We start from the raw sequence: 14,673 nt of genomic DNA on the forward strand, positions 1-14,673 counted from the left end.
CCACTCCTTCTCCGTGGTATATTCTGGCTTTGAAGAGCACTGGTGTCAGAGTCATTTTCTCTCTTTCGTTTCCATTTGCTCTGTACCAAAACATGAACGCCTACCCCATGCTATTCATCGTCTATCGTTGTCTCTGATTGGGAATCATACTTAGGTAGCCTTTTCCCCACCTGTGTTTTGTGGGTAGTTGTTTTCTGTATAGTTCATTTGCTTTACAGAACTGGTCATCTTTCACTTTGTTATTTTTGTTCCAGTGTTTTGATAAATAAAAATCATGAACACTTACCACGCTGCGCTTTGGTCCATGCCTTTGGACGAGAGACGTGAAAAATATTAGGTGATTTATTTTTATATATATATGTTAATTAATAGGCTGATCCATTACCTTTAGCTACAGAATATCTCACCACTGTGTATTTCCATCTCCTCTCTCTCCTTTCTAGAAAGCACAAAGAGAGGGGCTGTCAAGAATGTAATAAATATGTTTTGTTGTGAAAACAGTGTGTTGGAGAGCGCATGGCATATTGAGTTTCGGTGGAATATCACCTGTTGCGCAGCAAGGCTGTGTGCTCCTCAAACGGTGCGGGGAGTGAAATAAGTGTTATTATACTGAACAAAAATACAATCTCAACATGCAACAATTTCAAAGATTTTACTGAGCTACAGTTCATTTAAGGACATCTGTCAATTGAAAAATTCACTAGGCCCTAATCTATGGATTTCACATCACTGGGAATACAGATATGCATCTGTTGGTCACATATACATTATAAAAAAGGTAGGGATGTGGATCAGAAAACGAGTCAGTATCTGGTGTGACCACCATTTGCCTCATGCAGCGCAACACATCTCCTTATAGAGTTGCATAGAGTTTATCAGGCTGTTGATTGTGAACTGTGGAATGTTGTCCCACTCCTCTTCAATGGCTGTGCGAAGTTGCTGGATATTGGTGGGAACTAGAACACGCTGTTGTACACATCGATCCAGAGCATACCCATACATGCTCAATGGGTGACATGTCTGGTGAGTATGCAGGCCATGGAAGAACTGGGACATTTTCAGTTTCCAGGAATTGCGTACAGATCCTTGCGACATGGGGCCGTGTATTATCATGCTGAAACATGAGGTGATGGCGGCGGATGAATGGCACGACAATGGGCCTAAGGTTCTCATCACGGTATCTCTGTGTATTCAAATTGCCATAGATAAGATACAATTGTGTTCGTTGTCCATGGCTTATGTTTGTTGTCCATAGCTTAACCCCAACGCCACCATGGGGCACTCTGTTCACAATGTTGACATCAGCAAACATGGGTATGCTCTGCTATCTGCCCAGTACATTTGAAACCATGAAAAGCACACTTTTCCGAGTGCCAGTTGCCATCAAGGGTGAGCATTTGCCCACTGAAGTCAATTACGACGCCGAACTGCAGTCAGGTCAAGATCCTGAGGACAATGAGCACCCAGATGAGCTTCCCTGAGACGGTTTCTGACAATTTGTGCAGAACTTCTTTGGTTGTGCAAACCCCAAGATTCATCAACTGACCAGGTGGCTGGTCTCCGACGATCCCACAGGTGAAGAAGCCGGATGTGGATGTCCTGGGCTGGCATGGTTACACATGGTCTACGGTTGTGAGGCTAGTTGGACGTACTGCCAAATTCTAAAACGATAATGGAGGCGGCTTATGGTAGAGAAATGAACGTTCAATTCTCTGGCAACAGCTCTGGTGGACATTCCTGCAGACAGCATGCAAATTCCTCAAAACTTGAGACATCTCTGGCATTGTGTTGTGTGACAAAACTGCACATTTTAGAGTTCCTTTTATTGTCCCCAACCCAACGTTCACCTGTGTAATGATCGTGCTGTTTAATCAGCTTCTTGATATGCCATACCTGTCAGGTGGATGGATTATCTTGGCAAAGGATAAGTGCACACTAACAGGGATGTGAACACATTTGTGCAAAACATTTGAGAAAATAAGCTTTTTGTGTATTAGGAACATTTCAGGGATTTTTTATTTCAGCTCATGAAACACGGGACCAACACTTTACATGTTGCGTTTATAGTTTTGTTCAGTGTATAAACCCAAACATTGCTATATTCAATCCTGTTTGAAAGTTTTGATTGGTTGCCCTTAAAAAGAGGAGGATCCCAGATGCTACTGTATTTATTCCTCAGCTGCTCATATTAAGCACGTGCTCTACTATAAAACCAGAGTAGTAACTACAGTGCCTTGCGAAAGTATTCGGCCCCCTTGAACTTTGCGACCTTTTGCCACATTTCAGGCTTCAAACATAAAGATATAAAACTGTATTTTTTTGTGAAGAATCAACAACAAGTGGGACACAATCATGGAGATGGTGTGTTCAGGGTGATGAGCTGTGTTGCTTTTACGCCAAACATAACGTTTTGCATTGTTGCCAAAAAGTTCAATTTTGGTTTCATCTGACCAGAGCACCTTCGTCCACATGTTTGGTGTGTCTCCCAGGTGGCTTGTGGCAAACTTTAAACAACACTTTTTATGGATATCTTTAAGAAATAGCTTTCTTCTTGCCACTCTTCCATAAAGGCCAGATTTGTGCAATATACGACTGATTGTTGTCCTATGGACAGAGTCTCCCACCTCAGCTGTAGATCTCTGCGGTTCATCCAGAGTGATCATGGGCCTCTTGGCTGCATCTCTGATCAGTCTTCTCCTTGTATGAGCTGAAAGTTTAGAGGGACGGCCAGGTCTTGGTAGATTTGCAGTGGTCTGATACTCCTTCCATTTCAATATTATCGCTTGCACAGTGCTCCTTGGGATGTTTAAAGCTTGGGAAATCTTTTTGTATCCAAATCCGGCTTTAAACTTCTTCACAACAGTATCTCGGACCTGCCTGGTGTGTTCCTTGTTCTTCATGATGCTCTCTGCGCTTTTAACGGATCTCTGAGACTATCACAGTGCAGGTGCATTTATACGGAGACTTGATTACACACAGGTGGATTGTATTTATCATCATTAGTCATTTAGGTCAACATTGGATCATTCAGAGATCCTCACTGAACTTCTGGAGAGAGTTTGCTGCACTGAAAGTAAAGGGGCTGAATAATTTTGCATGCCCAATTTTTCAGTTTTTGAATTGTTAAAAAAGTTTGAAATATCCAATAAATGTCGTTCCACTTCATGATTGTGTCCCACTTGTTGTTGATTCTTCACAAAAAAATACAGTTTTATATCTTTATGTTTGAAGCCTGAAATGTGGCAAAAGGTCGCAAAGTTCAAGGGGGCCGAATACTTTCGCAAGGCACTGTACCTGGCATGATTGAAAAACGAACTGTGGCAACACGCCTCCATTCTCTATTTGAGTGCATACGGATGACATGTATTTTTACTCCTGGCCCTGTTCCCACCTGTTTGATAATGAGCCATTTTCAATAGAAACACATTTTAGCCGATGTGAGTAAGACCACAGCCGATGTGAGTAAGACCATTAAACGGGTCAACATTTACAAGGCCGCTGGGCCAGACGGATTAGCAGGATGTGTACTCCGAGCATGCGCTGACCAACTGGCAAAGTGTTAGAATAGTCTGATGGGTGATCACTTGATGAGAGGACAGCGTGCACACGTTTGAGTAGCTCGAGGCAAGGAACAAATCACAATAGCCTATAGTAGCATCATGCAGTCATATCCTGTATGTTTTGATTTCTAAGACATTCTAAGGTTTGTATCATTCACAACTAAAGTTGCCAAATAAGTCTAGCGTATAGAACCTGGTTCAAATGGTTACTTTTACTCTCAATATAGCCACTTCCTACTTACTCGCCACTATAGCCACTTCCCACTTACTCGCTCCGAAATGGGAATTATATCCTTCTTACTAGAAAATCATGTTATATAAAATAATGAAACAGGACTATCTTGTCTCCTAAATGAACTAGCCTACTGCCTATGGCATGGTGCACAAATATATATTTTCTTCATATCATAAGGTTGTCTTTAGAGCTGCCAAAAAATAAATGATGGATTTATTGTGATAGTGTATATTTAATGGATTTATTATACTTTTTAAAATGTAGACGTTCCAAAGGCGCACATCAGTGGCTTGTATGCTGCTTGTATGCGTAGAGGCCTTGAGATGCAGTTATTTACATGAAAATAACCGGCTGACTAAATGTCATGACTGCTACAGCACTACCCTTACACTGCAAAGGCCACAGACTTTTGTGGAGCAATAGGAAACGATGGTTCGTGGGAGGCAGTTGTTAATGTGTTCAGAGGGTCCCTGGTAAAAGCCCAGGTTGGGCAAGGAGAGGGACGGAAGCAATACTCTTACATTGGATCACTCAGTTGGGCTCTGCCCAGCTGCTGGGGTTGCTGTGGAGAAGTTGTCAAAGAGGGGGGTGAGTGTAACCGGTCTAAAATGGCTAGTTAGTTAGCGGTGCGTGCTAGTAGTGTTTCAATTGGTGACATCACTCGCTCTGAGACCTTGAAGTAGTTGTTTCCTTTGCTCTGCAAAGGCTGTGGCTTTTGTGGCGCGATAGGTAACGATGCTTCATGGGAGGCAGTTGTTGATATGATTCAAGGCCAGGTTGGGGCAAGGCGGTAAATGGAAGTAATACTGTTACATTTGCAGCTGTGTGTCTGTGTGCAAGAATGTGTTTGTGAGTGTGCTTGTTTATATCTGACCCATCCTGTTTTTTCTGTCCCCTCTCTCCAGAGGCACAGTGGGGACGTGATAGCTACAGCCTTGGTCAAGCACCTGAGTCACCGGCGCTTTGTGGCATCATTCCAGGTGGACAGTGTGCAGCGCAACGACCAGGACCTGTACCGATGTGTCACCCAGTCCTCCAGGGGCTCTGGGGTCTCCAACTTCGCTGAGCTCATCGTCAAAGGTAAATTTGCTCGCCGTCAGTCAGTGGGATCTAGGCTAGGATCTCTCAAGATCCTGTACTCTAGGTCTATGAACCAAAGGTGAACTGAATAAAACTGATTTAGTTATGTTACTTTGTGTTAGCAAAAGCAGTAAATGTTGAAAATGAACATTTACGTAATCTGTCATAAATTTACACATCCCACACACTTGTCAGCTGTGGCATAATTAAATCAACACATTGAAGTGCTTGATTGATATCATATAGACCAGGTATTCCCAAACTGGGATATGTGGAATGTGGTCGGGGGTACGCCAAATAAAAATGTGATTCACATAGAAAATTCATTTAACATGTTTTTTTAAAAATATCTATTTATTTTATTTTTTTACATTTTAAAACAGTCCATTTATATTTTCCAACGGGCTATACATTTTGATGATATTTTTTCTCACCTGAGTAGCCTCGTTTCACTACCAAAAATAAAATGAAACCATCTAGTGTCTAGCAAAATAACAAATACAGGTAGCCTAGTCAAATAAGTAACATCCAATCACATTAACCGTTACTCTCTCGTGGGAATTCCATTAACAGTCCGTATGTAGGCAAATGTAGCTGCTGCTCATTCCGTTTGCTCGAAAATTGATAAATGGTTAAAAAAAAGTAAGGCCTGCATCCATAGACACATACCAGCAGTACTACACCTGCACCTGTCGACGACACAAGTTGTTCTGCTTCCATGAGCACATCCAGTGCTAGCATCAGTAATTCTACATTTATTGTTTCCCCAGCTAGCATGGACACTGACAGTTGTGAATCTGATGCAGCCGAAGAGCTACTGCCCCCTTACCCGGGAAAGCATCAAACAGACCGGGACGTTGGACCATCATAACTTGTTTTGTACATAATGTTGCTGCTACCGTCTCTTATGACCAAAAAGAGCTGCTGGACATTTGAACTCGGACGAGGAGTTCTTCTTCAATGAGTCAGACGGGAGGTGTATACTACGGACACCCGACCAGGCCCAGATCCCTGTGATTCACTAGTAAGGGAACATACGATTCGTGGAAAGAGATAAGTCTGCCTTGTGAGGATCAGGCGACAAGTGGCTAATCTGCCCTTGCCTTCCGTTCTGCTAGCACACATTCAATCGCTTGAAAATAAATGGGACAAACTGAAAGCATGTATATCCTACCAACGGGACATAAAAAATTGTAATATCTTATATTTCACCGAGTCGTGGCTGAACAACGACAATATCAACATACAGCTGGTTGGTGACAAATACAATTTGATATGATTTTGAACCTGTTTTTTTCTGCACTATACAATGACATGGACAGCAATCATGTATCGCTTTTATCAAGGGGCAAAGTATTGACACATTTTTTTGAAGAGACGAGCTTAAAGCTTTCTTTATTGACCATAATTTTCACTTATCTGTCCACTTGCATGATGAGGAGTTTCTCACACGACTGGCCTATCTGGGTGATGGTTTTTCTCACCTGAATTATCTGAATCTAGGATTACAGGGACTCTCCACAACTATATTCAATGTGCAGGACATACAGTGGGGCAAAAAAGTATTTAGTCAGCCACCAATTGTGCAGGTTCTCCCACTTAAAAAGATGAGAGAGGCCTGTAATTTTCATCATAGGTACACTTCAACTATGACAGACGAAATGAGAAAAAAAATCCCGAAAATCACATTGTAGGATTTTTTATGAATTTATTTGCAAATTATGGTGGAAAAAAGGTATTTGGTCACCTACAAACAAGCAAGATTTCTGGCTCTCACAGACCTGTAACTTCTTCTTTAAGAGGCTCCTCTGTCCTCCACTCGTTACCTGTATTAATGGCACCTGTTTGAACTTGTTATCAGTATAAAAGACACCTGTCCACAACCTCAAACAGTCACACTCCAAACTCCACTATGGCCAAGTCCAAAGAGCTGTCAAAGGCAACCAGGAACAAAATTGTAGACCTGCACCAGGCTGGGAAGACTGAATCTGCAATAGGTAAGCAGCTTGGTTTGAAGAAATCAACTGTGGGAGCAATTATTAGGAAATGGAAGACATGCAAGACCACTGATAATCTCCCGCGATCTGGGGCTCCACGCAAGATCTCACCCCGTGGGGTCAAAATGATCACAAGAACGGTGAGCAAAAGTCCCAGAACCACACGGGGGGACCTAGTGAATGGCCTGCAGAGAGCTGGGACCAAAGTAACAAAGCCTACCATCAGTAACACACTACGCCGCCAGGGACTCAAATCCTGCAGTGCCAGACGTGTCCCCTTGCTTAAGCCAGTACATGTCCAGGCCCGTCTGAAGTTTTCTAGAGAGCATTTGGATGATCCAGAATAAGATTGGGAGAATGTCATATGGTCAGATGAAACCAAAATATAACTTTTTGGTAAAAACTCAACTTCAACTTGTCGTGTTTGGAGGACAAAGAATGCTGAGTTGCATCCAAAGAACACCATACCTACTGTGAAGCATGGGGGTTGAAACATCATGCTTTGGGGCTCTTTTTCTGCAAAGGGACCAGGACGACTGATCCATGTAAAGGAAAGAATGAATGGGGCCATGTATTGTGAGATTTTGAGTGAAAACCTCCTTCCATCAGCAAGGGCATTGAAGATGAAACGTGGCTGGGTCTTTCAGCATGACAATGATCCAAAACACACCGCCCGGGCAACGAAGGAGTGGCTTCGTAAGAAGCATTTGAAGGTCCTGGAGTGGCCTAGCCAGTCTCCAGATCTCAACCCCATAGCAAATCTTTGGAGGGAGTTGAAAGTCCGTGTTGCCCAGCAACATCCCTAAAACATCACTGCTCTAGAGGAGATCTGCATGGAGGAATGAGCCAAAATACCAGCAACAGTGTGTGAAAACCTTCTGAAGACTTACAGAAAACGTTTGACATCTGTCATTGCCAACAAAGGGTATATAACAAAGTATTGAGATAAACTTTTGTTATTGACCAAATACTTATTTTCCACCGTAATTGGCAAATAAATTACAATGTGACTTTCTGGATTTTTTTTCTCATTTTGTCTGTCATAGTTGAAGTGTACCTATGGTTAAAATGACAGGCCCCTCTCATCTTTTTAAGTGGGAGAACTTGCACAATTGGTGGCTGACTAAATACTTTTTTGCCCCACTGTAATTGAGGCTATGATTAAGAAGTTGGTTCTCTTCTCTGTCTCTGTATTAACAAGGACAACACACAGGTATTTCCATCATTGTATGATTTGTTTGTATGCAAATGAACTCAAGCTTACGGACAATGGCAAATATGATATAGCGAGTGAGTTGGGTGCGCTAATACGCAGATACTTTACCGAAACGGATGACACAAACAACTGGATTCATTATCCCTTTCATGCCCTGCCTCCAGTCCACTTACCGATATCTGAACAAGAGAGCCTCATTGAAATTGCAACTGTCGGTACTGTTAAGATTGAATTTAATCAGAAGCCACTGCCAGATTTCTGGATTGGGCTGCTCACAGAGTATCCTGCCTTGGCAAATCGCGCTGTTAAGACACTGATGCCCTTTGCAAGCACCTATGTGAGAGTGGATTCTTGGCCCTCACTAGCATGACAACTAAATACAGGCACCGACTGTGTGTGTAAAATGATTCAAGACTGAAAATAATAATAGTCACAGTGGTTGTCGAGGGCGCGACAGGTCAGCACCTCAGGAGTAAATGTCAGTTGACTTTTCATAGCCGATCGTTCAGAGTATCTCTACCGCTCCTGCTGTCTCTAGAGAATTGAAAACAGCAGGTCTGGGACAGGTAGCACATCCGGTGAATAGGTCAGGGTTCCATAGCCGCAGGCAGAACAGTTGAAACTGGAGCAGCAGGCGGGCGGACTGGGGACACCGAGGAGTCATCAGGCTAGGTAGTCCTGAGGCATGGTCCTAGGGCTCAGGTCCTCCGAGAGAGAAAGAAAGAAAGAAAGAGGGAGAATTAGAGAGAGCATACTTAAATTCACACAGGACACCGGATAAGACAGGAGAAATACTCCAGATATAACAGACTGACTCTAGCCCCCCGACACATAAACTTCTGCAGCATAAATACTGGAGGCTGAGACAGGAGGGGTCGGAAGACACTGTGGCTCCATCCGACAATACCCCACCCACTTTGCCAAAATGGCAGGATATAACCCCACCCACTTTGCCAAAGCACAGTCCCCACACCACTAGAGGGATATCTTCAGCCCGCAAAGATCTCTCCCACGGCACAACCCAAGGGGGGCGCCAACCCAGACAGGGAAATCATGTCAGTGACTCAACCCACTCAAGTGATGCACCCCTCCTAGGGACGGCATGGAAGAGCAACAGTACGCCAGTGACTCGGCCCCTGTCACAGGGTTAGAGGCAGAGAATCCCAGTGGATAGAGGGGAACCGGCCAGGCAGAGACAGCAAGGACGGTTCGTTGCTCCAGTGCCTTTCCGTTCACCTTCACACTCCTGGGCCAGACTACACTCAACCATAGGACCTACTGAAGAGATGAGTCTTCATAAAGACTTAAAGGTTGAGACCGAGTCTGCGTCTCTCACATGGGTAGGCAGACAATACCATAAAAATGGAGCTCTGTAGGAGAAAGCCCTGCCTCAAGCTGTTTGCTTAGAAATTCTAGGGCCAATTAGGAGGCCTGCGTCTTGTGACCGCAGCGTACGTGTAGGTATGTACGCAGGACCAAATCGGAAAGATAGGTAGGAGCAAGCCCATGTAATGCTTTGTAGGTTAGCAGTAAAACCTTGAAATTAGCCCTTGCCTTAACAGGAAGCCAGTGTAGAGAGGCTAGCACTGGAGTAATATGATCAAATTTTTTGGTTCTAGTTAAGATTCTAGCAGCCGTCTTTAGCTACCTTGCTATGGGGCAGAACGACAGAATTTTACCTTGTCAGCTCGGGGATTCAATCCAGCAACCTTCCGGTTGCTGGCCCAACACTATCCACTAGGCTACCTGCAGCCATGTGTATATTGTCTATATTTATGTTTGCCTGATGCATTATATGTGCTTGTTTTTGTATTGTGCAGGGCTCATTTGTCAAAGTGACTTTAGTCTCAATATGACTTCCCTGTTGACATAAAGGTAAATAATAATAATACTGTTCCAGGCTGATCAGTAGAGCAGTGTTGGAGAGCTGATCTATTGGACACCAATGTTGATCCAATATCTCTGCCCCTTCATATCATTCTCTGCAGATGGCCCAACCTCAGTCCCATTACTCACTCTAACCCTAGAGCCTGACACTGCTCTGACAGCTCTTTGATGACACAGCTCAATAGGAGGGTTTGATGCCACGCCAGGCCCTAATCCCTAAACCAGAGGAATGAGATGGAGAGGGAAATAAGGACATGGAGAAGTCCTATTCTACTCGTCTCCTCTAGTGCTTTATATCCTTTGCATCATCACTTCTTGAAACAGGCCTTGAAAGTAGGGAGAGGTGGTAGAGGGAGGGAAAGAGGAGAGAGAGAGTAAGAAAAGGGAGAGGATGGGGAGAGAGAATAAGTAACGGGAGGGGGGGGGGCGGTTGTGAAGTAGCACCAATCTAATCAATTGATAGATGTGGCAGCATGGATTTAGTGATACGGACCATTTGGTGGATAAGAGCACAGCCCCTTGCCAGACCAGCACTGAGCTCACACGGTGTCTGCCAGTAAGCAACAGCCTCAATCAATTCACAGACAGAGGGCCATACAATCTCCAAGTAATGTGCTCAGCTCCATAGAAAACTGTACAAAGAATTCTCAGCTCTAGAATTGTTAGTAGCATTATAGTAGTGACATGGTTGTTGCCGAAGCTTTTTTAAATTCAGAATATGTGGGTTATTTTTGGCATGGCGTGTTCTGTCCTGACTCCTGAGAACTGATGCATAGCCGTTCTGCAACAGGGCCATAACTCATACTCTGTGTTGTATTTCACAGGGACTGCAGTGCGTGCCCCTTAACAAGGCTTTTATAAACAGTCCTCCCCCACTGCCCCCGCTAACGAGAGGGTAATCAGCCTTTTAATTAGCTTGATCAACTAATTTCAGATCCCACAAGTGCTCCCCATTTGGCCCATAGATTACATGCACAAAGTAATCATGTCAATTGCAAAGAGGCCCATGGAGGACAGTGTTCTGTTCCTGCAATGTAGAACACATTTTGTTCACCCCTGAGGTGTTTTTGGCTAAGATGTATCATATCAGTTGTCATGTTTCGATAAACTCATTTTCAGGGATCTCTGAAAAATAATAATCATTGAGCAAATACATAAGTAAATAAAAAGCTATGTTAACAAACCTCCAGCTGATACAGTCAGCATTCCTAAATGCAACAGAAATGCAACAGTAATGAATAATGCCAGTTATAGAAGAATCCTTGGGTAAGTACAGTAAGGGAGTTTTGTTGATGTGAGATGAGGTGAATTTACATCAATATACAGTGTCTCCCTGTGCTTCCAGAGGCTTGTGAGGCTTGCATGATTGCCTGCAGTTTGTACGTGCTCCATGCAAGTGTCCATGGGATAAAGCAGGAATATAGACGAGAGCCCTCTGAGAGGACAGTCATAACAGACACCGGCACCTCTGCAGGAATCAGGGATTAGTCACAGCCACAGATCTAACTCTGATCTTTCTATCGCTCTTAGTCCTCATTTTTCTGCATTCCCTTCTTGCCCTCACACAGTCACATTTCTGTGTAATTGCTCAGTGGCTCCGAGAGTCTGCTGTCAGTGACATTCGGACGGTGGCCTCTGAAATGAATCCTGCTTTGGCAACTTGTCCTCGGAAATGTTGAGTTATCTTCTTTCATCATGGTGACTTCCTCTGTGAAGCTCATGCATGAATTATGGTGCCAGCGGGAGGCACACATCGCTCAATTAAGAGAGCTTGTATTCTGAGATCATACACATTCCTCAGACCATATGCACAGCTGGTTTTTTTCACTCGCGGTTATCTGCTATGCTCATGTATGGCTCGTTAATGCTCTATTAATAGGTGTGTCCAATCTGCTATTTGAAAAGGTGGGGGGCTCAAACAAACCTGAAGGTTGTAGATGGACTAAAAGTATGAAAAGCTGATAAGCATGTTGTAATAAAACTGATTTGCAATAGTACATAGCATTTTGAAGGACAGTGGAATGCAGTTCAATCACTTCTGACCAAGATAGTCCTCACATGTCACATAGATACAGTGTATAGAAGCAAAAATAACATTTAAATAATCTCACAGCCTCCTACCCTGTCTTCTTCCCACAGTTCCCCCCTCCCCTATTGCGCCCCCACAGCTGCTGCGAGCGGGCTCCACATATCTGATCATCCAGCTCAACACAAACTCCATCCTGGGAGATGGCCCTATCATCAGGAAGGAGATTGAGTACCGGGCCAGCCAATCACCTTGGTCCGAGGTCCATGGGGTCAACATGGTCACCTACAAGCTGTGGCACCTGGACCCAGACACGGAGTATCACATAAGTGTGTTGCTGACCCGGCCCGGAGAGGGCGGCACCGGACCACCCGGACCACCTCTCATCAGCAGGACTAAGTGTGCAGGTGAGTGTCTGGGCGGTGTGGCAAGGTCTAGATATTATTGTACAGTATGTGACATTCTCATAGTTGTCAGTGTTTGGTAACACAGACTAGTTTGGTAATACATGTTATTAACCACTTGCAAATCCTTGATTAAGTATTACCATCATTTTTTAATTGATTTGCACATTTTATTGTAAGATCATTCTAGTTTTCTTGGTCTGACTGATATGTTTCTAGTCTTGATAAATAGAGGGAAGTGTATCATTCTACAAGCAGTTTGCTTCGTCTGTGGATTTTACCTACGAAACCTCAGAAACACTCATATTTTTGGTCATTTTAGAGAGGATATTTCCTCAGACTATTCAAAGTACAGATGCCCAATAGCTAGATGCTCAGACTTTATTTAATCTCAGAGTAATTGCTTCATTATATTATTGAATTTGAAAAGTGGAATAGCAGACCATCGACTGTGGTGATAATGTGGCCAAATTGTATTCCAGACTGAAACCCTTCTGTGAGATTGAGAGGTGGTCTTTGTAAAAAAAAAAAATTGCTGGAAGAAAACAACTAGCACACACACACTCAACCACAAAATTCATGCCTATTTCCTGTGGGCATTTGTCCCATGTTTCCTACAGTCATCAGTCTTTAATATGCCCAGCGATCTCTTCCCACCACAAACCATCTCTCACCCCCCCTCCCTGTTCCACCAACCACAGCCTCCATGTCCTGTCTGATGACACATTAAGCACACTCCCTTTTCCCAATAGCCGCAGACACCAGCCATTCATCAGTAAAATAGAGAGCCCAGAGCCAGCTCTCACTCAAAAACACAGGGAAAAAATTTGAGGAAGTAGAGAAAGGATACACAAGGAAAAAAGTATCATATTTTTTAAAGAGATAGATAGGGAATTTTATAGTTGTGAAGTGAGAGAGGATGCACACACTGTTCTAATGTAAATGTATTTTAGTGGCACCGTTTTATCCTGTCTGTTTTTTTCCTCCAGATAATTTTCATACCAATGGTGACTCCAAATAACTGTCTCAGATATCAAAGCCTGACTTCTTGCCCTTTAATTTCCCCAGCTGTTGTTGTCACAACATAAGGGTTAGGTTGTTGTGTCTACTTGTTTGTTCTGTTGGTGGCCTGATCCTGATTCACACACCTTCAGATACTCCTCTCCATCACCCCGTTCACCCTCCAGGAGTGTCTAATCACCACCTGGACACCCTTGAGTTCCACTGACCCAACCCCCAGTCCATCTGGTCCAGAACCCACACTGACCCCAAACTTCATCATTGCATTATGATCCACCTCAAATTTGTTGGGCTGCTTAGGTCTAAGCATGAGGAAATATATGGTCTTGTCACAGTGGGGATCTCTGGGAGTGTTCTAGTTACCAGAGTGAACAGACGGGAGGCTTGGACCCTCTTGGTGTTCTTATGACTAAAGTTACTTTATTCTCCAAAAAACAGTGTTGCCATGGACTGGGTATGTTCTGCTGTTCCGTGGGAACAACGCCTCTCTTCCTGGCTTGCGCTGACCTATATAGTGGAGCCCGGGCGTCCTCCTGTGAGTGCTGTAAAACTAATGGCCGTGAATGTGAACATGGTCTCCGCCCGCCTCTGATGGCCAGCCAGGTGTGCTTGATGAGCCATCACTGTGATTATCAGCAGGGCTGCATTATCGTAGCTCAAAGCCCCTCAAGTAAATCACAGAGGAGACAAGTTATTTCCAAACCTATTTAATAGGCTTCCACCTGCTTCTGGGTCACTGAGCCTTCTGGAGAGCCCCCTGCCACCAGACCTCTCTGCCGAGCGAGGGGCTTCATACCAGTGCCTGACTAAAATTAGGAACATTACAGTGTGCTCATCCCTTTCATGGCTCGTCTTCCTCGTCCATCATGGCAGGCCTCCTTCATCTCCCATCTCCCCTGTGGTTAAGTCTCCACAGACTCCCTCCACAGCTCAGCACCAACCCAGGCCAAGGACAACCCTGTCCACAGGTAATCCCATGAATCAGTATTAGTGGGGGTAATAAACCAGAAGCTCTTCCTTTCCTCTCACTTCTATACTGTGAGGAACAAGCATGCCACTCTGGGCTCTGGGCCATGTTGGGGATTCTGCAACCCCTCTCCGAAGGCTGACTGGGAGTGTGTGCCGCACACATTCAAACGTGGCATGCAGACAAATAGACTGGGCAAGGGGAAGGGTGTTGGCACAAAAGTGAAATTTGATGAAAATCCACAATGGGCACACTGTGGCCTCTTCGGTGGTTTTGTCATC

The 14,673-nt window shown here is 44.1% G+C and overlaps 1 protein-coding gene across 12 annotated transcripts in view; it reads left to right on the forward strand.

Annotated features, from left to right (window-relative positions):
* The window catches only part of ptprub (protein tyrosine phosphatase receptor type Ub), a 350,658-nt gene that overhangs the window by 196,504 nt on the left and 139,481 nt on the right, over positions 1-14,673 (forward strand). For all 12 annotated transcript variants that reach the window (XM_031793010.1, XM_031793031.1, XM_031792998.1 and 9 more), the window contains exons 6-7: positions 4,701-4,875; positions 12,115-12,408. In XM_031793010.1, coding sequence (XP_031648870.1) covers positions 4,701-4,875; positions 12,115-12,408 — 469 coding nt within the window. The remainder of the gene's footprint in view (positions 1-4,700; positions 4,876-12,114; positions 12,409-14,673) is intronic.

Source organism: Oncorhynchus kisutch, linkage group LG2, assembly GCF_002021735.2.
Source record: "Oncorhynchus kisutch isolate 150728-3 linkage group LG2, Okis_V2, whole genome shotgun sequence".
Taxonomy (NCBI): domain Eukaryota; kingdom Metazoa; phylum Chordata; class Actinopteri; order Salmoniformes; family Salmonidae; genus Oncorhynchus; species Oncorhynchus kisutch.